This window comes from Ruditapes philippinarum, unplaced genomic scaffold (assembly GCF_026571515.1).
Source record: "Ruditapes philippinarum isolate M1 unplaced genomic scaffold, ASM2657151v2 ctg2373_1_1_1_1, whole genome shotgun sequence".
Lineage (NCBI taxonomy): Eukaryota > Metazoa > Mollusca > Bivalvia > Venerida > Veneridae > Ruditapes > Ruditapes philippinarum.
This window is the reverse complement of record NW_026853855.1, coordinates 71,627-98,975: the sequence shown is the minus strand read 5'-3', so window position 1 is coordinate 98,975 and position 27,349 is coordinate 71,627. Positions and strand designations below refer to the sequence as shown.

The 27,349-nt window shown below is 32.6% G+C and overlaps 3 protein-coding genes across 3 annotated transcripts in view; 2 read left to right on the top strand and 1 right to left on the bottom strand.

The window, feature by feature from the left end:
• The first annotated feature begins 567 nt into the window (after nt 1–567).
• Nucleotides 568–1,856, top strand: LOC132738175 (uncharacterized). Its single transcript, XM_060725640.1, has 2 exons — nt 568–859; nt 1,028–1,856. The coding sequence occupies exons 1-2, from the start codon at nt 846–848 to the stop codon at nt 1,854–1,856; spliced, it is 843 nt and encodes a 280-aa protein (XP_060581623.1). The 5' UTR covers nt 568–845.
• A 901-nt stretch (nt 1,857–2,757) lies between these two features.
• LOC132738172 (uncharacterized) lies at nt 2,758–4,412 on the bottom strand. Its single transcript, XM_060725637.1, has 3 exons — nt 4,162–4,412; nt 3,722–3,804; nt 2,758–3,567 (listed from the first exon to the last, which is right to left on the bottom strand). Exons 1-3 carry the CDS (start codon nt 4,316–4,318, stop codon nt 2,917–2,919), a joined length of 891 nt encoding a protein of 296 aa, XP_060581620.1. The 5' UTR covers nt 4,319–4,412; the 3' UTR covers nt 2,758–2,916.
• Nucleotides 4,413–5,598: 1,186 nt separating this feature from the next.
• LOC132738174 (transcription factor Dp-2-like) overlaps nt 5,599–27,349 on the top strand; it is a 28,572-nt gene continuing 6,821 nt past the window's right edge. Inside the window, exons 1-8 of the mRNA XM_060725639.1 lie at nt 5,599–6,000; nt 12,334–12,458; nt 19,818–19,955; nt 22,561–22,700; nt 23,156–23,321; nt 24,981–25,165; nt 26,121–26,287; nt 27,123–27,198. Coding sequence (XP_060581622.1) covers nt 5,958–6,000; nt 12,334–12,458; nt 19,818–19,955; nt 22,561–22,700; nt 23,156–23,321; nt 24,981–25,165; nt 26,121–26,287; nt 27,123–27,198 — 1,040 coding nt within the window. The 5' untranslated portion in view covers nt 5,599–5,957. The remainder of the gene's footprint in view (nt 6,001–12,333; nt 12,459–19,817; nt 19,956–22,560; nt 22,701–23,155; nt 23,322–24,980; nt 25,166–26,120; nt 26,288–27,122; nt 27,199–27,349) is intronic.

Sequence of the window (27,349 nt, the reverse complement as noted above, 5' to 3'; positions counted from 1 at the left end):
ATAGTCAATTTAATTAAATGTGAAGGAAAAATATTACAATATAAAGACTAGATCGTGTGGTGATGATTAGTCAATGTATTTTATCATGTATTTATTAAAAAAGTATTCAGATTTGAGGGAACCGGTGGTCTCCGCCTACTCTATAGACCCTTCTCAAATTATATGCATACCTGGAATTCCAGAATCAGAATGAGGCTTAACTGGCACGAATGTAAACACACTGACCACTCTTATCTCACTTTATAGCCATGATGTCTGGTGTTAACACGAAACGTTCTAATTATCATTGTTGTGTGCCTATGTGCAATTCTGATGGTAGATATGATTCTACAATTCATTTCCATCATATTCCAAAGGAAAAGATTTAAAAAAACAATGGATAACTAAGATAAGAAGGGATGAAGGGCCATTGTTTAAGGTAGTGTCCAAAAAATAATATTTTGTAAACTCTGACCAATATATGAGTTGAATATTTTTTTGTGTGTAAAAAGACAAATTTTGTAAAATAAATGTAATAGTGGGAGAATTGTTTTCTTTAATCTAACAGTTAAATCAATAGTAATTTAATCTTTACTGTAAATTATTATCAATTTAAATTTACGCTACAAATAGAGAATGGAAGCTGACTGATAGTTACCGTATAATTCCTAAATTTAAATGTATGTTGTATCTTTTAGGTAACTGCATCTACTGTGGTGTGTTCCAAACATTTTAAAACTGAGGATTACAACTGGACACCACTAAGAAAGAGACTGAAAAGTGATTCTATTCCATCAGTTTTTAATTGGGTAGAACAAACAACTCCAAGAAGACCATTGAAAAGAAAAATTCTTTCACCAAAGAAAATGCTCATTGAAAGGTAATTTATTTTTATTGTTAAGTCATTGATTTAACTGATATCTTTATCATATCATTATACACATATAAAGCTAATTTATGTTTAATAAATGTATACCACTTATATAAAAAATCATTTGAATTCATACTGAATACGTAATAGGTTTTTGTATAATATATATATTTTCAGTAGTGTCCATAATGAAGACGAGGAAGATATTACAACAAGCACTGATTGCCTGCCATCTACATCTGTGTCTTCAGAAACAGACGAGGAAAGTGATATTAAAAGGCTGAGGTTAGAACTGGTCGAGGCCAAAAAAAGATGTCAAGACCTTGAGGCTCAGCTGAGCTTAGAAAAATTTGGCATTGAGCGATTCAGTAAAGACGATTCACTCATGCTGTTTTACACAGGATTTACTTCTTACAAACATTTTTATTTATTTTATCGTTGCGTTGAACCAAACGCAAAAACTATGGTCAGTGCATATTACCAGGGAACACCTACATTTAGTTTAGCTGGAAGAAAACGGAACATGTTATTAATTGATGAACTGTTTATGTTCTTATGCAGATTAAGGGTAGGTCTATTAGAACAAGACCTTGGTGTCAGATTCAACTGTTCTATATCGACTGTTAGCCGAAAAATAATAACATGGGTTAACTTTCTGTATATGGTTTTGGGCAGGATACCACTTTGGATGTCTCGGGAAGCTATTAATGAATGCATGCCCGAGTGTTTTAAAGTACTGTATCCAAAAACAAGAGTTGTGATAGATTGTACGGAAATTAAGACTCAGCAGCCTTCATCTCTTGTTTTAAATTCTCAGATGTATTCAAATTACAAAGGGTCATGCACATTTAAATGTTTGCTTGGTGTAGCACCCCATGGGCTTATAACATTTGTGTCACCATTATATACTGGATGCATGTCAGATGTTGAGATCACTAAACTTTCTGGTCTCCTTGAATTTCTGGAAAATGGAGATGATGTGATGGCTGATAAAGGATCACATTGAAAAAAGATACTTTCAGAAAGGGGGTGACATTGAATATACCAGTATTTTTAAAAAAATAAAGGCAAATTTACACTAGAAGAAGTGAAAGAGACTGAGCAAATAGCCAAACTTAGAATTCATATAGAAAGAATTAACCGTAGAATTAAGGAGTATCACCTGTTTGACACACCTATTCCATTATCTCTTGCTGGTTCTGTCAACCAGTTATGGACAGTGGCGTGTATACTTGCTAATTTTAAAAGACCAATAGTACAATCATGGACAAAATGAAATAGTGTTTCTTAGGGTTCAGGGCCAATTAGTTGGATATACAGAAACAAGTTTATAGGAAAACTACTTCTACTTTGTATAATGTAGAAATGATATTTATGTTTTATCATGTATTGGAATTTGAAAAAATAATATAAAAGAATAATAAAAACAATATTTAAATGAAATATTTATGTTTAGTCTTTATTAAAATTTTGAAATAAATACATCAATTGATTTCAAAAATAAAGTGATCAAAATAAAACATGTCAATTTTATTTTTTCACACTGTTCCATATATCACGGTTTAAGTATATTGTTTCCTGGTGACTATCCCCTGTGCACCAAACAAATAAATCGCACCAGTCTAATCCAGACACGGCCAGCTGTGTTAATATTTGGTAGTAGTAATTATGATTTTGTTTCAGCTTCAATTGTCCTGCATCATTTCCAATTAGATATTTACATTCAATAACAGATGAAACTTGTGGGCATTTTTTATTTCCAAAAGTCCAAATGGTGGGAATCGTTGTGGATTATAAACTTTTCTGTCTGGACTTGCCGCAAGCCATGGTGATTTGGGACAAATAATAAGTCCGCATGGATATAAGTTAATTTGATTATCATTTTTCTTAGCATATTCATTGCTGCTGTAGGTTCTAAAGCAATGCCTTGTCTCATTGCGGCAGTTGTAACATGCCGGGTACTTTTCAATCTTTTCACCAAAGTACTTTCATTCTTTTTACGTTTGAATATATCACCAATGTTTGATGCTGTCACCCTATCCGTCGAAAGTTTATACCAGAGGGAGCTACGATTTTTGAAGTCTTGTAGAAATTTCAAATTTTGTGATGTTATGTTGTGATAATTTCAGACTTTCTAATTTTAATGTTTGGTTTGAAGTTAAAACTGTTTGGTAACAATTTTCCATCACATTATTTACTGGTAAGTCTGGAAAAGAAACACCATCATAAATATTTAAAACGATATTATCATCTAGTCTCTGTTGATAGCTTAATACAGATCCTGCAGGCACAAGGCCAAATTTTGATGGCACCATTTTGGGAATGTGTTTGATAACATCTAGCATTAACATTTCAGGAGCTTCTCTTTTAAGTTGTTCATAATGTTCATTCCACTTTAAATCACTACGTAATGGATCATACAAAGTGGACTGAATTGAACGTCCAGGAATATCTCTTAATTCTGCTTTTGAATAACCACGAACTTCTAGATTGTCAACTGTTGTACCATCAATCTTCTGGCCTCGTGGTGCATGCCAAGTTTGTGGAAGTGATGTACTAGCTGCATCTGCTGGTATTACTCTTTGCTTCAAATGCTTAAACTTGGCAATCTGGTACAATGTCCCGGTCACATGGCCACATGATCCAGACACACCAATTGGACATGTGCAGTTAGCATAAGTTATGCTGATTTCTTCATTGCAATCTTTCATCACAACCTAAAAGAGCAATATGAAATAAAGTAAACATATCAAAATATTTTATCATCGTAATAATTGTTAATGATCATTACATTCATAATTAAATGTATTGATTATCATCAATTCATATTACTGTTATTATGTCCTATTACAAATATGTAATAACATATACCTTCAGCTGATGGGGTTTCTCATTCTTTCTCTGTGACCGATGGCATTTTCCATATATTGCACAACCATAATCTCCTGATTGTACTGAAAAGTACAGATATAAAATTCATAAAGTACATGTATCAACAGAGTTTGGCTAGGAATTAGTTTATTTCAGATACTACGGTAAAAGATCTTTACTATTGAGTCAATACACATTGATAAAATCTGCCCAATACACATCTGATAAAGATTCTCCATGGGCAATTAGCGGTTTATCAGTAAGAATCAATTTGCAATTACCTTTATGTTAGCACCCAAAGATTTTCGTAAATAAACAGAACAACTAAGATTATATAAGCAAGACAGGCAGATTTATATATAAACCAGATATTATGTTAGAAACTATGTTAATGACTGAAAAATTGAAACCGAAAGTAAAAAATCTTTACTCTTACTCACCTCTTAAATCATGAATGTATCCCTCACAAAAATACTTGAATCCTTTATTTAGTGATTTCTGTCCTGATGAACCTTTGTTTTGTTTAATATATAACTCTACAAATGAGAAATTAATTTCAGGAACCAAAGATAAGTCAATTTCACTGTATGCACTCATGCTTTCTTACAGCTTATACTGGCTTATCAGCTTGCCAGTTATGCCTCGTTCTGGTTCAAATTCTAAAAATAGCTGTAGAATATTAAGAATGGCCTATCGTGAAGTAAAGAGGGATATAGAAGAGCTGACGAAGAATTGAGTGATCCAAAGGAACATAACCTTGTTAATGTGAAGTCTGGTTATTTATAAAATCTCGATTCAACTTCATTAGTCCTCTTATCAAAGGTAGTGTATTACATTATGGGTAAAAAAGATAAGATAAGTAATATTTTGTATAGAACTCCCTTATTGCTCTATAAAAATGCACATGGATGTACTTAAATTTTCTATGTTCATGGCAATGTGAATAATGTGGGTAAGCCTGTTTTCTTTCGGTTAGAACTGAAACCTGGAACTCTTAGTTTATTCAAATGTCCTTTAATGTCTGTTAACCACTGTTGTACAGCGTTCACCGGAAATAGCCCAAGAAAAACGTCGAAAACGAAAGTAAAAAGGTTTACGTCGACTTCACCCAAGGTAATGTTTCAGCTAGTTAACTCAGAGACATCGATAACAATAATGTTATCTATGTCTCTGGTTAACTATAATTTTGATAGTGGAATTTTTTTTTATATATATAATTTCATCGGTGGTTTTGTATTTGGTACCTTAAAGTAAGCCTTAGAGTGTTGATTTTTTTTTCAGGGTTGTAGTAGGGGTCCAGGGGCAGATAGGGGTGGGGTGTCCAAACACTGATACTGCCGCCTGTGCGTTAACTTGGTGACAGATGCTGGATACTTTGATTTCTGTTGTCTGTTTGATTGGTGCTTTATTTTTTATGTACTAATCTAATAAATGCATGAAGTCATTCCAACTCCCTGAGAATAGCGGGGACATTGACCCCTTTTCAAACACGGTTCATTTCACCACTTATTACGCGTTGAGATATTGTGTTATTATGTACGGGCAATACAATTATTCCCTCTAGAATCATAAAAATATTTCAGACGTCAAAATTATTTGAGTACTGCCCAGGGGTGACCGTGACGAAATCTTACACTTTATTATCTTGATGCCGCGTGCACGCGGCGGTTAGTAGATTCATGTATGTTATCGGGCCTCACGCGCGTGGCTTAGGCTACACTTTTTTTGAAAAATAAAATTGACGGGCCGTGGCTTATTTATGTGAAAAAGACTATAGATCATAATTTGGTATATTTCTGCCTTTATCCTTGTTTGAATAATGTCCAAGACTAAACAATATTTCACACACGCACGCGCATTGGAGCATATGTCTTCCATTTTAACCAATCAGCTGCAAGTAATGACTGACGCCGCCAATCTTGGTTGCAGGAAAGAAACTAAATATTCAATGTTATAATAAGTCTCACGGTAAATTGGAGTGAAATGCATCGTTCAAAATAGTTATATAAAATAGATACATTTAAAGCTTTAGGCTGATCGGAATATTTTTGTTGCAAAATTACCGGAAATAGAAACTTTGTCTTTGTTCTTCATCAGGACCATGGGAATGTTTGGTCGCCATCTTGTTTCCAAAATTCCTCACCGGCCTGAGTAAAATTGCATTTTCTCACGGAATAATTGATGGACATCTATATAAACTAGTGGAATTAATAAGCGACCATACTGATCCCTCTTGATGGCAAATTCCAGTACTACACTTGCTAGTCTTTGGGACGACGGTGAGCTTAACGTCATGCATATTTTTTTTAAAAAAAAGTTGAAGTTCAATGAAAGTGTATTTTAGTCAGTTAATTAGTATGTTCCATTATGTTTACTGTTTGAGTTTAATTATTTTTCAACCAAGTACTTGTTGGTGAGTTACCGATCGAAGTTACAGCATAAATCCAAGAAAAAGACTGTTTCTTGAACTTAATTAAGAAATTTCTTCCTACTTGCTTGCGTTTTATGGTTAATGCATAGGCTGTAAGGGTTTTTTTTGGACAGGATTATTTATAATAAATAACACTGCATATATAAACGGGCCCGTACATAAACTTATTAAACTCACTCGCAGCTGCACAAGTTTTAGTTTGTCTATTCACAGAATATTCGAGCTAATGTTGTTGCCTGAGTGTAGGACAGCCCTCCGGTCCAAAAATGAAAAGGCAGAAAAAAGCCCTCCCTTGAAAATTACAGGGCGGACAAAAGCCCTTCTGTGATAATGACAGGGCGGACAAAAGACCTCCCTAAAAATGACAGGGCAGACAAAAGACCTGCAGTAAATGCATATATGTACGTTAAATACTTTATATACTATCACTGCTGGTGGGATTTACAAATTACATGCCCCTGTTTCATCCTTACTGTTACAGTACCAGTGTTAGCGATTTTCCCTAACTTTACTGAGTACCTGGGACTCAGTGCTAATAGATCTGTTACGTCCCAATTCAAATGGAACGAGTCCTCAATTACAAAAATGTCAATGTTTGCATAACTTCATAATACAATCAAATTTGTGACTGTTGATGTTCGCGGATACCATTGATAGGTTGGCCCAAAACGAGGCCAAGCACTTGCTCCTAGTCTACGTTTGGGATATAAATCTGCATTGCTAATGAGAAAGGAACAAATGAAAATGAGGTGAAAGTCAAGTTCTTATAATACAATTTATTTAAAGTGAATAGAAAATCATTTTCAAGCAGAGCAAAAAAACTTAAGAGAGAATTGACCAATTATCGGGGAAAAAGTGTTTCGTCCCAGGGACTCAACAGCCCTTTTTTTCTTTCCTCCCTGGCAATTTTAGCGAGTAAATTGATATGTTTACTCAGTAAACGCGAACACTGAGTACATATGTGAGGACATGATACTTTTTGTGACCAAAACTCCTTCTACTCTAGTTAAAAACCTTAGAAAGACAAAACTGACCTATTGTTATCCGTCATTTCAAACAATCCTCTGTTAGCAATGTCCTGAAAAATATAATGTAAAGACGATATTGCATTATTCCATAAAAGATCAATGATAATGTTTGTAAATACATGCAAAAATAAATGATAATAATAATATTGAGTTCACATTCATAACAATATTAGAACCGATTCCAGTAATCCTAGACGAAGTGAAGCCGATTCCGGTAATCGCTCGTTGATTCGGTAGTATGGAAGAAATCATAGATCACCTTGTTTATTATGTAATAGCGATTACAATAAATATTATTTAATATCATTTGAATTGTTTGTATTTAATAAAATATGGCAAGATATTTTTAAAACGCTGAAATATAACAAAAAAAAAAACAGACTTATTCCGGTATTTACCTGTTAATTCAGGCACTGTTATAGTAATTAGCCTATCTTAAATATCTAGTTTATAGTAAAAAAGTGATCTTTATTTCTCAAAAAAATATTTTTATATCAATGATATTATTTGCATTTAAATAAATAAAATAACATAAAAATAACTATATTACAGGCTGATTCCGCCCATCCTTCCCCTATATCGGCAGTATGACAGTAATTCGCCGATCTTAGGTATCTTGTTTTATTAATCAAAAGCAAATTTACTTACAAAAATGAATATCGTTGAAAAATGTTTATATCTTATAAAAACATGCAAAAGAAATATTCAAAAAGTTCACAAATAACCAATTTACAGGTCGATTCCGGTAATCTATCGCCTATTCCGACAGGTTTCCCGTTTTTGCCGATCTTCAATATTAATCTTTTTATCATTTATAACAGCAATTTTTCATAAAGGAAGATTAATGATAATATTTAGGTTTTATAAAAACATGCAAAAGGAACATTAAAAGTTGCATAAACAACGAAATAACAGGCCGATTCCGGTCATGGGCAGTTTGGCAATAGCTCGCCGATATTAGATCTCTTGTTAAATTAATCAAAAGCGATTTTATTTATAAAAATCTTTTCATAAATCATTAATATTGTTTATATTTTATAAAATTGCAAGAAAAAACTTAAAAAGTTTAATTATTACAAAGTTACAGGTCGATTCCGGTAATTCACCGTCGATTCCGGTAATTCGGCCGATTCCGGTAAGTCGTGTAACCCCTTTTTTCCCCAATTTTTAACAAAACATCGCTGGAATTCCCAATTCCATGGGTATGTGTCATGTTCCCAAAATCCTGGAAAAAAACCTTGAGTCCCAAAGCAGTCAAAAATTTTCTGCATTTATGCAGTTGATGAGCATCTTCAAACACTTAAGAAAATGTTATTGGCATAACAGTAGTGTTGGGTATCAGACTCAAAAATCACTATCGATAATCGGATCACCACAATCGATTGTCTTCCGATGGTATAATCGAGTTTGTTTGGCCCTTTTTCCTTTAAGGTACCAATCCTTGTATGTATTTTTTAGCTCGACTTTTCTATGAAAAGGGGAGCTATCCTACTCGCCCCGGCGTCGGCGTTGGCGTCGGCGTTGGCGTCACACCTTGGTTAAGTTTTTCGTACCACCCCACTTTATTTCAGAAGTATTACAAGTATGGCTTTGAAACTTACCATACTTGTTCACCATCATAACCTCCATCTACAGACAAGAGTACATAACTCTGTCAAGGTTTTTGACAGAATTATGGCCCTTTTTTGACTTAGAAAGTGTATTGAGCTTGGTTAAGTTTTTTGTACCACCTCACTTTATTTCAAAACCATTGGAGGTATTGCTTTGAAACTGACCATACTTGTTTACCATCACGACCTTCATCAACAGACAAGAGGACATAACTCTGTCAAGGTTTTTTTACAGAATTATGCCCCTTTTTGACTTAGAAAATACATTGAATATGGGTAAAATCCACTTATTGCCTTAACCCTTTGAGATATTGCTTTGAAACTTTTAATGCTATTTCACATCATTACCCCCATCTGTACGCAAGAGAAGGTAACTCTGTCAAGGATTTGTTTTAAAAAATTAAGGCCTTTTATCGACTTAGAATCTTGGTTAAGTTTTTAGTACCAGTCCACTTTTTGACTGAACTGTTTGAGATATTAATTTGAAAGTTGGAATACTTGTTTACAATCATGATTCCCAAACATGTCCAGGAGAAGGTAATTCTGTCAAAGATTTTATTTGAATTATGGCCCTTAACTGTCAATGTTTTGTATTATAGGCAAGCACTAAAAAACTTAAAAAATCTAAAAAAATTCATTCCTATCCACTTGTTCACTTTACCATAAATTATGTCATAATAAAATAATTCTTCACTAAATATCTTAATGCTCATGGCCATTGTTCACTTTAAAAATACAGAGATTCTTGTATTGCCTTTTACTGCAAAAACTTTTTTTATTGGCAAGCAATAAAAAAGTCGAGCGCGCTGTCTTACGGACAGCTCTTGTTTATACAGTAGTGACCATATTTTGAGAATAAATAAGCCCTTGTCTCCTTGATTGAAGTAAGATTTACTCTTTGAATTCAAAACAAACAACACAAATACCTAATACTACTTTGTGAGAGGCAAAGATGAATTTGCTTTGGTGTTCAGGAAAAAAAGTCGTTCAAATTGCCCACTTATTCACTAGCCATGTTTTTTCTGTATATCTGTTTTGATAAGGCAAACAAAAAAGACTAAAGGATCCTCTGGAATTAAAGAGATTTGGTCAGAAAACTTCTATTTGACCATGTGTAAAAAAGTTACGCCCTAGGCAATTCAGTGGTGGTACATGACAATGTAGAACATTAAAATAATCGATTGTTAAAAATGACTATCGATTGTTGCCAATTTTGGGGTGGTCCGATTAGTTATCGATTTTCAGAGACAATCGGGACAACACTACATAACAGTAAAGAAGCCCTTATTTTCAAAGATTTTACAACTTGTTATTCAATATTTTTATTTTGTAACTTTCCATTGGGAATTTTTTCCTGTGGATTGGGAAAATAATAGACTATTTTCAATTAGGAATATGACCAAATACTGGCTATAAAATAAGCCAAAAAAAATCCCTGGGACTCCTAACTTTTTATACCGTCTCCGTGGTCTAGGGGTTAGAGTCGATGACTTCTAATCCAGTTACCTCTGTGGCGTGGGTTCGATCCCCGGGAGACGCTTTGGTAGTTTAGCGCGGAGGAAGGTAGTCTAGTATTGGTGTAACTCTCTAGGAACGATGGTTAGGAAACTACCCGCCTATAAGATTGAAATACTGTTGGAAAAAGGCGTAAAATGAAACAAACCTAACTTTTTCTGGCATAGAAGTCCCAGGACTTCTATTTTGAAAATCCTAGTGTGAATGCTATTATGTTAATAATGCCCTAGAGTCATCACTTTGTGTCAAAATCTTTCAGTTCTTGCTCCAGTACCTGTATGACCTTACTAGTGTTGATGTGATGTAACCAACCTAACAGATGATGACCCTTTCTATTAGATAAAGATAAAGATTGTGTAAAAAAAAAAAATTGAAAATAATATTCAGTAGGGCTGGATCAATATACCGGTAAATCGGTATTTATCGATTTCCCGTTTTTCAATACGGTACGGTTATCGGGTTTTAGCTATACCGATACAAAGGGAGACAACTAAACATGATGGCTTTACATTAAAACTATCGTCTTTAAAATGTCCGCACAAAAGTCAAAAGTGTGGAATTTTCTCTAAAGTAAATGTTAAGAAGGCACTCATCAATATTTGAAAGGCTGCATTGATTAGTTCAGGTGGAACAACGAATATGTCAATACACAAAATAACGGATAAATCCGTGACAAAATTTATCCGGCCATTCAATCTCCTATTTCTAACACTGGTAAAAACTACTTTCAGGTCGGCAGTAGTTTGTATTAAACCAAACATTTACTTGTAATTTTTTAAACACATATTGTGAACACATAGATCCTACAAATTTATTGATTTTCCAAGATGTAGTTTGCTAACTAAATAAATGTGACTGCGCGAAGATGTAGCTAAACACCGTTTCCCGGTACGTTACGGATTACGACACCACAACGTCATGACATGATATTTATATTTTTATTGTAATTTTACCGTTTAAAATAGAAAAAACATGATTTGTTAGAAAATTTTCAATGTTCCAATACTTTCTCAGCGTATATATTTCAAATTCTACAAAAATTTGATTTTATTATAAAGATCTTATAATTTAGAACAGTTGACTTGTAGACAGTACTAGACTCCTGTCATAATAAATAGTGATGTTTTAATTATTTTCTGTGTTAACTTTTCCTAGTATTTACATAATTATATTTTTGCATTGAATTATTTCTCTACAAAGCTTTTTAATTTTTTTTTCAAAATAATTGTTTTATCTAAAAAAGGGACCATCATGTCATTTTCAAAATATTACCTCAAATGTACTAATTAAGGTACCTATATATATGCACCTGCTCTGTATTATATATCATCATTAACAAAGTCAAAATCTAAAACAGATATAAGAAAGATTCAATAATATTTCACCAGGGCATCTATGAAATGTAAATAGTACTTTTAATAAGTACATCCTAACAATGAAGCATCATTGTACTGTATCGTCAATACGTATTGTGTATCGTTGGTCTGTATCGCAATACGTATCGTATCGGAAATTTCTGATCAATACCCAGCCCTAATATTCAGGTGCAAGACAAACATACAAAGTGAATTTTGTACAAAAATTGCACTTGATTCTCTTATCACTATTGTCTAGTATAGAAGTATCCATTATTCTTATTTGATGCATTTGTTTACCTTTCTATTTTACCAATTTTGGTGGGTGAAATGTAATGCTCTGTGGCTTTGAAATGTAGCTGATATTCAGCTTCTGATACTGAATTAAAAAAAACCAAACCCAGTCCAACCTTGAACAAGATGCGGCTTAGCACTTAGAAGGGGTGCCTGAAATAATGCACGGAAGGGCACCTGAGGTCTTCCTCCACCAGTAAAGCTGGAACGTCGCGATATGACCTATACTGTGTCGATGTGACGTAAAACCCAAAAAAACAAAAAAACAAACTTAGAAGGGGTTATATAATAGTGCTTAAATAATCATATACACCTGATATGAGAGACTATAGTCTTGCTTGTATACTGCATATTCTTTTAAATTATTGTTTAATTCTAGGTCAACAAAGTCCACTTAAGGTAATCCATACAACACCGGTGAAGATGGAAAGTGGTGCCAACGAACTCAAAGAAGATGTAATTAGATTCTACAAAACTACTGGCCTTGAGGATGTTGCAAAAGAGGTACACAGAATTACTTTATGAATACATGTATATCAAGGTGCAATAGGGAAAGCTGGGTGGTTGTCTTTGACTTTGAATAATTTGCCCCTTCTGTTTGTTCATTTGTAAGTTTGAATCATTTCAAAAGTATAAATTCCTTTATGTCCGTAAGATATCCAGACATTTGTAGACAATAAAAGGTCTTGTTGTAGAGGGATCTCTATTTTTCCAGAATTTTCGTACGTACCAAGATTGCTGTTTGTGTTGATTGATTCAGAGGTGCTTTAGTCTTTGCCAGGTCAGCCTGCAGTTCCAATCTGTCCAGGCTGTTGCAGTCCAACATGGCTCTATACTGTTGGTGGAGTTATATTAGATTTTTAATATTTAAGATTTGAAATATATTGAAATACTTAAAATTAATAATGAACAGTTGCAAATATGGAAACTACCCAAGTATTGTTTAGAAATTTCACAGGTTAATGGCAAAATGTGTTATTGATAATTTTTACTGTGAGCAACGAAATCAAGATTGAATGAAATGATTGATGAAAATATGGAGGATTTTTATGTAAGAGATGGTTTCTTTATATTTGAACATCCTTTTCATTGCTTGCATGTGTTGTAAGGACAGACACATGGTTGTTGCAACTCGATGATGAAATTTAAATAATTTGACAAGCTACTTAATGCTCATTTATGTTTCATGACAGAATATCTTACTTTTAAGTAATATTTGTAAAAAGCTGATAAAAAACATCTATCATAAGGGTTCTCACTAGGACCTTAAAACATGGAGTCCATGGACTCCCAACTCCCAAGCCTGAAAAAGTTGGGAGTCCAAAAGCGCGTTGCAATTAATAGGTTTACAGATTAGTCATTTGATGCTCACAGTAGCATTGCTGATATTTTGAATCTTCAAGAGACTTTCAAAGTTTATAGTTATTCAAAACAAACTCTAAACTACATAGTATAATTATTGTTTTGTTGTTAATATTCATTATGAAACATTAAAATTTTAATGCATCAAGTTCAACAGTTGAACACGTGGAAATCGTTTTTTTTCTTCACTTTTATACCAAATCAAATTTTATTCTGGTTAAATAAGTCCACTCTAAAGATTTGTAAAAAAAGATCGTAAATGTATATAGGCAGCGTTTAGCGGAATGAATAGGAAAATCGTGTACAGCTTCACACTGTGTGTAAGAGATTCATCCGATTGACAATTATTTTAGTTATTATCTTCATCAATATTTAAAGATTTAATGTTGATTAATTAACAAAGGAACAATTCATTCACATGTTTCAGTTGGCTTGGAAACTGAGAATTTTTGTGCCCTTTGCAAAATTTTATGGTTTCTGGCGAATGTAAAATCGCCGATGTTAGGGATCAATTTTAGGATAGAATCTAAATATATCCAAGAAAAGTATATGTGTATTTTGGTTTGTTGTCCTGGCATTTTGGCACATCTTAAATTCTTAATACTCTTATAGAACGTTTTTGCAAGAATGAGAACTAAAGCCAAATTTGGCTAGAAAATGCCGAAAATATTTGACAATAATTCATAATTACACTCATAAATTTGTAAACTTGAGAAAATAGTCTAAACATGCAGCGTAAATAGTCAATAGTTAATCCTTTTGTCGGTAAAATTTGCTTTTTTTTGATGAATGAAAATTATCACCTTGTGTTATATCTGGTAATTACTAATACAGCACGTGTATTAGTCTGATCTCTATCGCATAATAATGATCGAAAGCATTATCGCTGATTGGCTAATCGTTTCACTGGTCAATGTGCATAGGACTGCCTACCTATAGACTGACACGCGCTGACTTATTTGTGGTTGTAAACAATCGGTTATGTTTATGCGTCCCCAGGCAAAATTAAGCGTACGCGGAATCCTTGCTCTGAAATATTTGCGTCCAGCTGAAATAAACATGCGTACCAGGACGCCCAAATAAGTGTCACCGAGAACCCTGATCATTAAGCTGGTAAAAAAAATGTTTTTTTTTGGGTGGGGGAATCTCTTCACTTTGTATATAAAAAGGTTGATTGCTTATATGACCAAAAGGCTTAGAACTGTAAAAAGTTGCATAACAAATTGATTTTTCATAAAAAATTCTTTTTTCTTTAACCTATGCTTGGAATATAACAAAATTGAATGAATTTTTATGCCCCCACAATGTGGGAGCATATAGCGTTGCACTTGTCTGTCCGTCCGTACGTACCGAAATCTTGTGAACGCAACTCCTCTTAAACCGGATGGCAGATTTTGCTTAAACTTACAGGGATGAACAACCTTAATGTGTAGATGGTAGTAAAGGAAGGAATTTTCGCTGCGACCAAATTTAACAGAATTATGGCCCTTTGTTGATTTTTTCACTATATACTATGTAGAAATTTTGTGAACGCAACTCCTCTTAAACCGGATGGCAGATTTTGCTAAAACTTACAGGGATGAACAACCTTAATGTGTAGATGGCAGTAAAGGCAGGCTTTCTACTGGTCCCTACTTTTCCCTACTTTTTTCTTTTGATCCCTACTTTGCCCTACTTTTTTCTGAAATAGCCCTATTATCCCTACTTTTTCATTTTGAAATGAAATGGAAAAAAAGAAGATATTTAAAGTGGTATTTCAGTTGTATTTTCAGTTGCAATTGATGAGTAGTTCAGGTATGTGTGTGTGTCTCCTTGTGATGTCCATCCTTGAAAGACTCATGGTCAGAGCTGCATTACTGGTACTGGTACCTCAGTATGTACTGCAGCGATTTTGCAAGTACTGGTACTGATACTGAATTACTCTTACAAAATTTTGCTACTACACAGGTACTGGTACTGCATTACTGTCTTAAAAAGGTGGTACTGCTACTGCATTACAAGGCAGTATTTTTGGTTTTGATAAAAATGTCATTATTTTTACTCATAAAGTAAAGCTGTAAATTCCATGTATTATTTTATTTTTGTGAAAAAGTAAGTTATCAAATCTATAAATAATTTGCTGCAATATTCCTTCAAATGTTAACTTAGTATTTATCATAAAAAAGCACCAAAGACTTAAAGTAAAATTAAATTGAGATAAACAGAGTCAATAAATCTTTACTGATAAAATATCCTTATTGCAATCTTATTACTTTGTATTTACTAGTAAAAAAAAGAGCAAAATAAACACTAATTAATTACTTCTATTCTAAATAATCCTATTTCAAGTGATATTGTTAGCACCATAAAAAGTTGTTATTTACTTTGGTATAAATTGAACAGAGGTGTGAAAATGTGAAAGGCAACAAAAAGACTGGTGGGTTTAAAATGTAAGATTATTGCATTGTATTACAGTTGACTGGTTACTAAACAATAACATATGACATGAATATATGTTGTAATTATTGTTTGTAAAAAGTATGTTCGTTCATTTAAGTTGTAAAAATGTAATGTCAACTTTAAAGTAAATGATTTTATTTCTTTGTTGAATAATGTTTGCAATTATTTAGAATGACACTGTGTATTTATTCAAACTTTGATGAATATATAAAAGTATTAGTAGTCTACTGGTACTTAATTACTTCCCCCAAAAAAGTACTGGTACTGCAGTACCAAGCTAAAATCAAGTACTGGTACTGCAAATCTTGGCAAGTACTGGTACTGGTACTTAAGTACTACACCCTTAGTACTGATGCAGCTCTGCTCATGGTGCCTTGGCAAAACATTAAGCAACATTTTGGCTATGAGTTGCTTGTCTTTCAAGCATGGACTGAACTGAAGTTACACACAGCCTGATGTGGTCTTGGTGATGGTATGTTTTGCTAATTCTTAAATAAAACAGTAAGAAATTCCTACTTTATCCCTACTTTTTAACATCAGAAATCCCTACTTTGCCCTACTTTTTGGTAAAAAAATGCCCTACTTTTTCCCTAGTTTTTTTGGTAGAGGCAGTAGAAAGCCTGTAAAGGAAGGAATTTTTGCTGCAACCAAATTTTACAGAATTATGGCCCTTTGTTGATTTTTCACTATATACTATGTAGAAATTTTGTGAACGCAACTTCTTTTAAACCTGATGGCAGATTTTGCTTAAACTTCCAGGGATTAACAACCTTAATGTGTAGATGGTAGTACAGGAAGGAATTTTTGCTTCGACCAAATTTAACAGAATTATGGCCCTTTGTTGATTTTTAGTTTTCAACTTGTTGCACATGTAGTCCAAAAAATATTTGACCTAGAGTCATAAGATTGACAGAACAGTGGCGTGTGGGGGCATCCGTGTCCTATGGACACATTTCTAATTATTTTATAGTTGGAAGATTTACTTAGATATACTTCACAAACAGCTGAAGGTTCTATTGATTTGTCACTGTTGAATTTTGCAACATTTTCTTTTACTATGTCTTTTATTTTGATTTCTCAAGATGCTCATTGCCCTTTGTGATTTTGATTAATTTTAGGAAAAAATATAGTGTGAAATTTACTTGACATTTTCTTCAACATGGCTCTGTTGATTGAATGCAGTTTCTGCATGATAAAATTTGCCATTGGCTTTAGAGGATAATTGCATTTTCTGAGATTGATCTTGTGTATTAAAGGTGTATATACATGGCTTGAACCAGATCTCGCCAGTTTTAATCTATAGACAATTCTGGCATGATCATCAAAAGTTTCATTAGGTGCACTACAGTAATTAATTGTCTGTTTATTCTGCTATATAAAAGTGTAATTCTGTGTGCGGTTTGCTAGATAATGCATACCTAGACTGTCCTAAAGGGTATAAAGCTCAGGGTCAAAACACCATTTTTGGGGAAGGGGCCTCAGCCTTTTTCTTGGGGAAAATATGCATAATTTTGGCATACTTTGGGAAAAGGGGTCTCAAATTTAACACAAACTTTTAACAAGTTCTTTAAAATAGAAAAGCAAAAAGCACTGTGAAATTTACAAGGCAGTAAAAGACCTTAATTCAACACTATCATTTAATTTTGTTCTAAATTCCATAGGAAATTTCAAAAGACTGGGAAATTTTGAGGACCTAACTGGGGAAAAAAGAGGCTAGTTTATTTGGGGAAGCAGCCTATATTTGGCCTCTACAAAGAAGGGTTTTTTGGCCCTGAAGCTATATATACATGTATATATATCTGTTAGACTATTTTTATAAAATTTAAAAAACTGTAAAATTATGTTATTTTTATAAACTAGGGTTGATTCTTACATAAAATGGTTCTGTTTTTGCCCCCACACAAATGAAAATTGTACATACACAGAATAAAACCTTTCTGCACTAAAGTTAACCAACATAATGCGTTTGCGACCAGCATGGATCCAGACCAGCAGGCGCATCCACTGGTCGTAAACACACTATGTTGGTTTTGTCATGACGCGGCTCATTTAATGATTATATGGTTCATCTATTTTAATTGTGACCTTAATCCATGATTATGAAAACAGCATGTCCGAGGAGAGCTGAAAATGACTGATTGTTAATGTACATACTTGGTAATGTTTATGTACATACATGGTAATGTGTTGACTGATTGTTTATGTACATACTTGGTAATGTGTTGACTGATTGTTTATGTACATACTTGATAATGTGTTGACTGATTGTTTATGTACATACTTGATAATGTGTTGACTGATTGTTTATGTACATACTTGGTAATGTGTTGACTGATTGTTTATGTACATACTTGGTAATGTGTTGACTGATTGTTTATGTACATACTTGATAATGTGTTGACTGATTGTTTATGTACATACTTGGTATTGTGTTGACTGATTGTTTATGTACATACTTGGTATTGTGTTGACTGATTGTTTATGTACATACTTGGTAATGTGTTGACTGATTGTTTATGTACATACTTGATAATGTGTTGGCTGATTGTTTATGTACATACTTGGTAATGTGTTGACTGATTGTTTATGTACATACTTGGTAATGTGTTGACTGATTGTTTATGTACATACTTGATAATGTGTTGACTGATTGTTTATGTACATACTTGATAATGTGTTGACTGATTGTTTATGTACATACTTGATAATGTGTTGACTGACTGATTGTTTATGTACATACTTGGTAATGTGTTGACTGATTGTTTATGTACATACTTGATAATGTGTTGACTGATTGTTTATGTACATACTTGGTATTGTGTTGGCTGTTTCCAAGCTCAACATGTATATATCTTTCTTTTCTTGGAAAAAGATAAAATATCCATCATGTATGTAAGATGATAATATTTATCCTTCATTTAACATGATTCAAGTATTAAGTGCTTGGCTGCATTTGTTACCTATTTTAGAAATCTTCAATTCATTCAAACCCACTCTCTAGAAAAAATGTAAATACTTGAGGTTACCACCAAACACCTGCCTCTAAATTTGCATACAGCGACCTAGTTTATGCAGTGAATAAAGTAGGTCATGTTTTTCTTGCTGGGCCAAGTTAAATCAATAATTGATCTGTAATTGGTTTATAAGTGGAGTATTTTTGTATTGTTATTTCCTTCATTTGTGCGTTAAATTGTGGTAATTAGTAATTGCCAGTGGGCATAATTGTTTATAAATTGAAATAGCATAAATTGTTGTACTTCAAATGAAATAGTGTCATATCACGGGTTTAACATGTATTTTAACGTTTGCTTTAGATATTACAATCTATTCATTTAATTTTCTTTCACTTTCAAAAGCTTTATTATGCATCTAGGCAGTTAAGCTTTAATAATTTCAATTTTTTATGGGTTAAAAAGAGGAATCTACCGGTAGTTTATTTTTTATAACGAAAAAAAAAAAAAGAATAAATAAAAGAAATAATTTGAAACAGGCTATAACTATAAACATGAAATATGTAGTTTTTTTCTCTCCTCTGCTTTGCACAAAGAATATTGAATTAGCATACAGTAATCTGTTACTAAGCAATGATTTCAGTATTTTGCAAAACAGTGATAAGGGCCACTGCATTTCTTTTGTTTAAGTTTGAATTTTCAACAAGGGACATTTTTGAAAACTTGAGATATTGTGGCAAATCATTTCTTTTTTCCTAAAAAACTTGGCTGTTTAGAAATTGCAAAAATGGAATATGTTAGTATATTTGAAATATTATTGAAAGAATATTCGGGTTTTAAACTTTAGTTATGTGTCTAATATTGTTACAAAGATACCAGAGTTTTGTAGATTTTAATGTATCATTTAGTATTTTTTTTTACAAGATTCATACAGAAAGGTTGTTTTTTTCCCTCAAGATTGTTATACAAAATTGTCATTTACCGGTATATGAGATGTATTTTCTTTGTTTGGGTTTTTGTGTGTGTCAAATGAAACAATATTTGTCTTATCACAAAAATGACTTAATTTTCATTCTGTTGTGAAAAAAAAAACATATCTTTATATTTTCAGCATGGCATTGTGGATGCAAATGGTGAACTTGCAGGATTCAGGGAACAGAGCTCCTCTGGAAGTAGGACAGGTGAGCAAAGATTGAAGTTTTTTGTTTGTTTTTGGGCTGACAAGATTGTTCATATATATGTTGAAACTGCAAGTTGTTAAGTTATATAATGAAATTCAGGGGATAGTTTTGTAAAGCAGGAAGTTACATCTTGCAAACATTTGCAAATCCCTGTCATCAAAGGAGGAAATACAGCTATTGTACCTACTTTTAACTTTATTGACATTGCTAACAAATAGAATATTGAGTGAGTTAATATATTGTAAACTTGGAAACACAATTTCAGCCTTTTTTCAAAGGGAAATATATATCGATCAATTTGATATTGATATCTTTGAATTTCTGTATTTGGTAGCATAAATTGACCATTATTAGCATAAATTGACTGAGTATTTGTACATTGCATACTTTAGTCTGACATCTGACAGTGGTAACAAAATGTACATGTATGTACAATGTGACATTAACTGAGCTACCATTCATAGAAAAATCATAGTGTAATTATTTTATCAATGATTATTCTCGGGTAAATAACTCTGTAAAGTTAAGCTTCAGAATATGCTTATTTTAAATTAACCATGAATTAGTTATTGTATGTGCTGATTTATTGTAAAAATATTATTTAATAGTGAAATTTTTAAATGCTTACCATTTCACTGATCAAAGTGATTTACCTGTCTACCAGTATAGAGGCAAGCTTTCAGATATGTCCATTAGTTGTTAAATTTGACCACCAGTGTGTAAACTTGACCATCAGATTGTAAACTGTTGACTTTTCAAGTTATCGCTAGAGAAATAATCATAAAAAAGAACTCTTCTAATTTGTAAGCAATTCAAGTTCATTTTTGCTGGGGAAAATGTTAAAACTTGCTTGCTTATCTATTGCTAACTGAAATATTTTTTTTGGATTGGCTCTTAAAAGCAGCATGCCTCCAGATTCATGCTTATTTCCTTGAAAATTTTGAAAATATATTTTTAAATTAAAGTATTCTGAATTGTACAAAAAGTTACATATTCAAATGACACTGGCAATCTGTGTGAATTACCAGAAATAGGTCAAATTTGCAAAAAAGACCTTACTGCTTTAGTCACACAGTAGAAAAAGTGGTAAATGCTGCAAAATCAGTCATTCATTTGCTCATAACATGTAAATTATTACTTGAATATCATGTGTTTTTTTTTACTTTTCTTAAAATCTTGGTAGTTTTTTTTTTCTCAACTGATTTTCTTGATAATTTTCGTCTCATCTGAAGCATGCAGCTTTTAATAATATTTGTTTGTTTGTTTTGGGTTTTACATCACATCGACACAGTATAGGTCATATCGCGACGTTCCAGCTTTACTGGTGGAGGAAGACCTCAGGTGCCCTTCCGTGCATTATTTCAGGCACGAACAGGCACCTGAGTAGAACCACCGATGTTCCTTAAGCTAGCCGGATAGCTTCCTCACATGAAAGAATCCAAAGTCCCTATAGGGATTCGAACCCACAGCAGTGAGGGGCAAGTGGTTTGAAGTCAACGATCTTAACCACTCGGCCACGGGCGCCCCTTTTAATAATATTAATACAATTGAATACATGTATTGCACAATCTTGGCACTTGATAGATGTACATTAAAAATTTAAGGGGTTTGGGAAAAAAAACATTTTTAAAGGAAAAATTTTATTAATTTAAATCTATTCAAAAGGTTTAAAAATTTTTTAAAAATAATGTTTACATTTCCCAAGAAGGTGGCTGTAAAATTCCCCCCCAAAAAACCATTTAAAAATGAAAAAACCCTTAAATCTCATGCCTAGATTTGATACATTAAAAATTGAAATAAAATTTTTAAAAAACCTTTAAAAAACCCAAAAACATTCCCAAAAATTAATATTTGCTTTTTGCTTTTTTAATTTTTTTGAAATTTGCCCGATATACTTTGAACAAAAAAAGGGCATTTAAATTGGTAAAGAAAAGGGTAAATGGAAAATTTTTGTTTCTGATTTTTTTGAAAATTTAAAAAAAATTAAAAAAAATTTTAAAGGCCCCTTTATGCCTCAAAAATGAAATAAAAAATCTTTTAAAAGGGGAAAAAAACATCCCTTTTTGGGAAATTGTTTAAAAAAAATTTGTTTTAAGGGGTTTTAAATGATTAAAAAATGAGAAAAAAATATTGCTGAGAATGTAAAATTATTTGTGATAACAGTACGAAAAAGTAAACTAAGTAGTATTTTTACTTCCATAAAAAGTACTAAATCCTTATTACTCATTTCCTGTACTAATTGCCAAAAAAAAAAACAACAGATGCAAAAAATGATCCAGGTATATAGGCAATTTAGTACATTATTTGAAACTTGAACACCAGGAGGGAAAAACTCTTGTTAAAAATAAAAATTTAACATTATTTGACATGATAGGCCTTTAAAATTATGTTATAATGAGTAATTATGGAACGATTAAATGTGCCGCGCCATGACAAAACTAACATAATGTGTTTGCGACCAGCATGGATCCAGACCAGCCTGTGCATCTGCACTGTCTGATCAGGATCAATGCTGTTCGCTATCAGTTTCTCTTCTTGATTAAGGGTTTGTAAGCGTACAGCATGGATCCTGGTTAGACTGTGCAAATGTGCAGGCTGGTCTGGATCCATGCTGGTCGCAAACCCATTATGTTGGTTTTGTCGTGACTCGGCTCAAATATGAAATGATTTTAGAATGTGTTAACAACTCAACAACAACAACAATATCCTGGTTCTCCACGAGTGATCACAACGGCATCTAGTCCACATACTCCTGTTATACATGGGAAAAGACGGCACAGTGAAATTGTTATTGATGCAGACTATATGGATGGGTAAGCGAATGATTATGTTCACATTATGTAGATTGCAACCTTGTGAAATATGACAAATTTGTCTTACAGGTTATATGGTAAGCATTATTTTTAAAAGATTAGTTATTTGCATTAAATGTTGAAATATTCTGTGTTAAATATATTTATCTAAGGTAAGGCCAGGCCACTCTTTCTAGGTCTATTATTTTAGTCATTACCCAGTGGTGACAATTAGAATTCAACATCATTTGCAAAAAATTTTACCGAACCACAAAAGACTATTGGTAGAACATTAAAGGACTATGGAAATTCAGTGTAGAAAAAAGCTTTGGTACAACTTTTTTATTTTTACAAAATTCAACCAAAATGGATGTTTGCATATGGTTTAAGTAGCTAATATCATTTTGCCTTGTATAATTTTAACCCTATTTGAAATGCAGTTTTGAATAAACTTAAAGTTCAATTTATATTTGTAGGAAAAGGTCAAAAAAGGGAGAGAAAGGAGGTAAAGGTCTCAGGCATTTTTCTATGAAAGTATGTGAAAAAGTTCAGAAGAAAGGAGTAACATCATATAACGAGGTTGCTGATGAGTTAGTGGCTGAATTCAGTGATCCACGAAATTTATTGTCACCTCAAGATGCAGTAAGTTAACCTGCACTGATTGCAGATGTTTTTTACATTACACTTTTAAATGAGTCACCAGGGCACTAGACACCTTTTGGGGACAGGTACCCATACCCTAAGGAAGGGGAATTTTGCGTCGTTTTAAGGCAATATTCGAAATTTTATGTTATCATATATTTAGTGTATTTTTTATCACATTTACTCATTACACTATTTCCTACCATTGGTTCAATAGTAATAGTAATTTTCCTACTATTGAAATCAACTAACCAGTCAAACAAATTACTTTAAGTTGATTTATTTTAGAATTTAGAGGGGATTTTTTTTCGGAGATAGGGGAAAATACATATGATTTTGAGAGGGGAACGGTACCCATATTCAGCTCCAAAAACGACCAAACGAGTGCCCTGGTTACCAAGACTTCTTTTTTGATCTATGCTTATTGAGGGTTAAACAATTTTTGCGCAGTGTTTGCAACCACAGTAATGTGTGACCATAGGTAGATTTTTTTTTTACCAGTCAGATATTATAAAAAGACTAAAATTGAAACAAAAATGTGCAGACTGCCAACTTACCTTGTTCTGCAATGGTCGCATGGGTATAATCAGTTGCCAACAGCAGCAGTTATTGGTTAAGTTTTTCAGTCTGTTTTTTGAGATTGACCATTTTCGATAATGCCTTGAATTTAAATCTTGAGTTGGGAATTCATACCTTTTTATTTTGTATCTTTGTAAATTTTAATGTATTATGATAATTATTTTGCAATATTTTCAGTACAGTGCAAAAAATTTAATTTCTTCAGTGGTTTTGGATTTTTTTCTTTGGTTTGGTTTTTATGTTGTGCTGACATAGTAAAGACCTTATGGCGACTTTCCTGTTTTATTGGTGAGGGAAGACCTTCAGTCTCCCTTTGTGCGTTATTTTTGGCACAAAAGGGTCTCCTGAGCGGGGAACCAAATGACCATTTTTGTAAATTTGCTGGGTACACAAAGAAAAAATAGAATGCGGGATTTTAAAAATTACAGCCCTTAAGGGGGAAAGTGGTTTTTTTTTTTTGGGAATTTTAAAGCTTTGCTTTTAAAAAAGGGCAGTCTGAAAGCTTTTTTTAAAATTACCCAAGTGGATGTTTAATTTAAAGGGGAAAAGTAAAGAGATTCACAAGTCATGCTATATGTTTAATTTTAAAAAGTTTTGGGAAAAAAAGAAAAAAAATAGAAAAAAATAAAAAACCCCAAAAAATCAAAACTCCCGGGGGTTAAAAATTTACAGGGGTTTGTTTTTTTCTTGACATTTTTGTTTTTTTTATTTTAGTTTCCCACATGTTTTTTGTAAGGTTTTGGGTGAAAGAAATTTTAGCTTTTAAAAATGTGCCAAATTACATAAGCACAAAAAAGTATTTGATTAAAGTAAATGTTTGATTATAAAATTTGAATATTCTATGATTATACTTATTTAGATACCGGGGTATAATATTTCCTTATGTATAAAATGTTTGTAGCCATTTAGGACCTTGATTTACATTATCATTAAATTGTTTGTTTTTCCTAACTTTGAGTGACATGATGCTCATATTTTGCTGTTTAGTTGAGCTGTAAAAAGCTGTAGTACAGTTGTGAGACACAAGCATAAGGACATCATTCATGTATTTTCCAATATTTCATCATTATTTTTAGCTAGTATTGTTTCCTAAAATTGTATTGTTTTCTTTTACAGCAAATTGCATTTAAAAATCTAGTGCAAAGGAACAGGGAGTTGGAAAAATCTCAGGGACCTCCACCACCGAACTCTGCAATACAATTGCCATATATTATAGTAAACACCAACAAAAAGACTGTGATAGATTGTAGTATCTCCAAAGACAAGTATGTATAGACTTCAATTTTTAGCTCACCTGAGCTAGCTCAGAGTGAGCTTTTAGGATCGTTGAATGTCCGTCGTCTGTCCACACTTATTCGTTAACACTCTAGCGGGTTTCTTGTCTAGGTAATAGCTGACATAACATGGGTCATCTCAGATGGAAAACTAGATCACAGGAGCTAAAAATAGAAAAACTTTGTTAACACTCTAGTGGCTTCTGTTTTGATCCAAATATCCTGTACATTGGTCTGAAAGTTTATTTTGATGATTTCTAGGTCAAGATCGAATATGGGTTACCTTGGGTCAAAAACTAGGTCACACTGTCCAAATATGGATAATCCTTGTTAACACTAGTAGTCACATTTTTGACTCACCTGTCATGAAACTTGGTCAGAATGCTTTTCTAGGTAATTATTCGGATGAGTTTGATGGGTCAGGGGAGCGATCTAGGGCCATCTTGGCCCTCTTGTCATAATTTCTTCATCTTGATCATATGCAAATATAAGAGTTATCCTGTTCTCTCTGGCATCGATTTCTATGTTTCTGATCAATGTTTTTTTGTAGAGTGAAGATACCTTATGAGTGATTATTAATGTGACTTATAGGTCCATTAGACCGGGTGTTCTGTTGAATTATTCATAAATTATGATATACATGTCTCTGTAAAAAATATTAACTCGCCTCACCTCACCTTACTGTAAAGGAATTACTTATATTTATATTCCTTACCATAACCAACATCAAGATTCATTTGAAACATATATACACCATGCATACATGTACAAATTTTTTCCTAATTATGTTGGATACTATGTTCTTATTGTATGTTTTATTACAATCTTTTCTTATTACATATAACTTTCTTTGTCCATTTCTGTGATATGAGATGAAATTGTATAAAAATATGTCATTTTGTTTATTATCTTCTGCTGATATTAATGTCCATTCTTTCTTCTACAGAGATGAATATTTGTTCAACTTTGATAATACATTTGAAATACATGATGATATAGAAGTGTTAAAGCGTATGGGAATGGCCTTTGGTCTCGAGAAAGGGTTGTGTTCAGAGACAGACCTACAAAAATGTATTCGAACTGTACCCAAAGCTTTAGAACCGTATGTTTTTGGTAAGTTAGCTTTTATCAATTATAGATAGTTATTGTAGTACAAAACATAAAAAGATTTTATGCACATACTCATATATCCATGTACATATAAGGAATTGACCAATAGATGCCTTTTATGTATCAATTATTACATCCTCTGATTGCCATTTTGAGTCATTTTTAAATACATTGTGCTTAATATAAGTTTAAAAATCTTGTTATTCTATCATCTTTTTGAAAACTGAAAGGTCTTTTACATAATTGTGCTAAAACAATATTTTTTCTTTCATATGTATAAAAAAATTTGACAATTCACGTAAATCAGCTGTTTATATTGAAATTTTCATATTTTGTCAATTATAGTTTATAGAATATTGACCCCACAATAAAAAAGGAAAAATATTGAAAAAATTTGGAACTATAGATATATAAGTTTGAAATTTGCACCACTGGTATTGTTTAGCAAGAAAAAAAATGATGCCGTTTAAAATTTTCAGGTGTTTAGCATGCAGGTTTTCATGATTAACAAATTGGCCATCAATATGGAATAAAAGGCTTTTAAGAATTCATTCCATTTTTAGCCTGAAGATTCAAATATCCCCCTTGACAAATCAGCTGTTTAAGTTGTCACATCTGTTGCTTTCGATAAAAATGAAAATTTCCGAGTATGTTATATGACTGGCTCCCATATAAATATATATCTGGTAAATAGCCCAATATTTTTTAGATGAATTCCTTATATGCTGATATATAGATATATGTGAAGGGAAAATGCATTGTAAAATTGAATAAATACTGATTCTTAGACAATATTTAGTAAAAAATGTATAATAAAAAATACTGAATATTCTTTTAGAGCTGGCACGAGGCAGTATGGCAAATGCTGGACCAAGTGGAATCAGACCTCCTACCTCAGGAAGTTCTCAAAATAGGTAAACTGTGTAATGTTGTAACAACTTCTAGCTTGACATATGAATATGTTTATGTTCATGTATAAGGAAATGCTATTTAAATACTATCTCACAAAATTTGGTTAATGGAAATTTTCACCCAGGGTTTTGAGGCTTAATAGGTGGTAACTAT

Bases quoted from the DNA above. Each gene is read 5' to 3' on its own strand.
- LOC132738172 (XM_060725637.1), bottom strand. From the start codon at position 4,318: ATGAGTGCATACAGTGAAATTGACTTATCTTTGGTTCCTGAAATTAAT. The intron at 3,805-4,161 runs GTGAGTAAGAGT...TGTACTTTTCAG, and splicing joins ATACATTCATGATTTAAGAG to TACAATCAGGAGATTATGGT. The intron at 3,568-3,721 runs GTATATGTTATT...TTGCTCTTTTAG, and splicing joins AGAAACCCCATCAGCTGAAG to GTTGTGATGAAAGATTGCAA.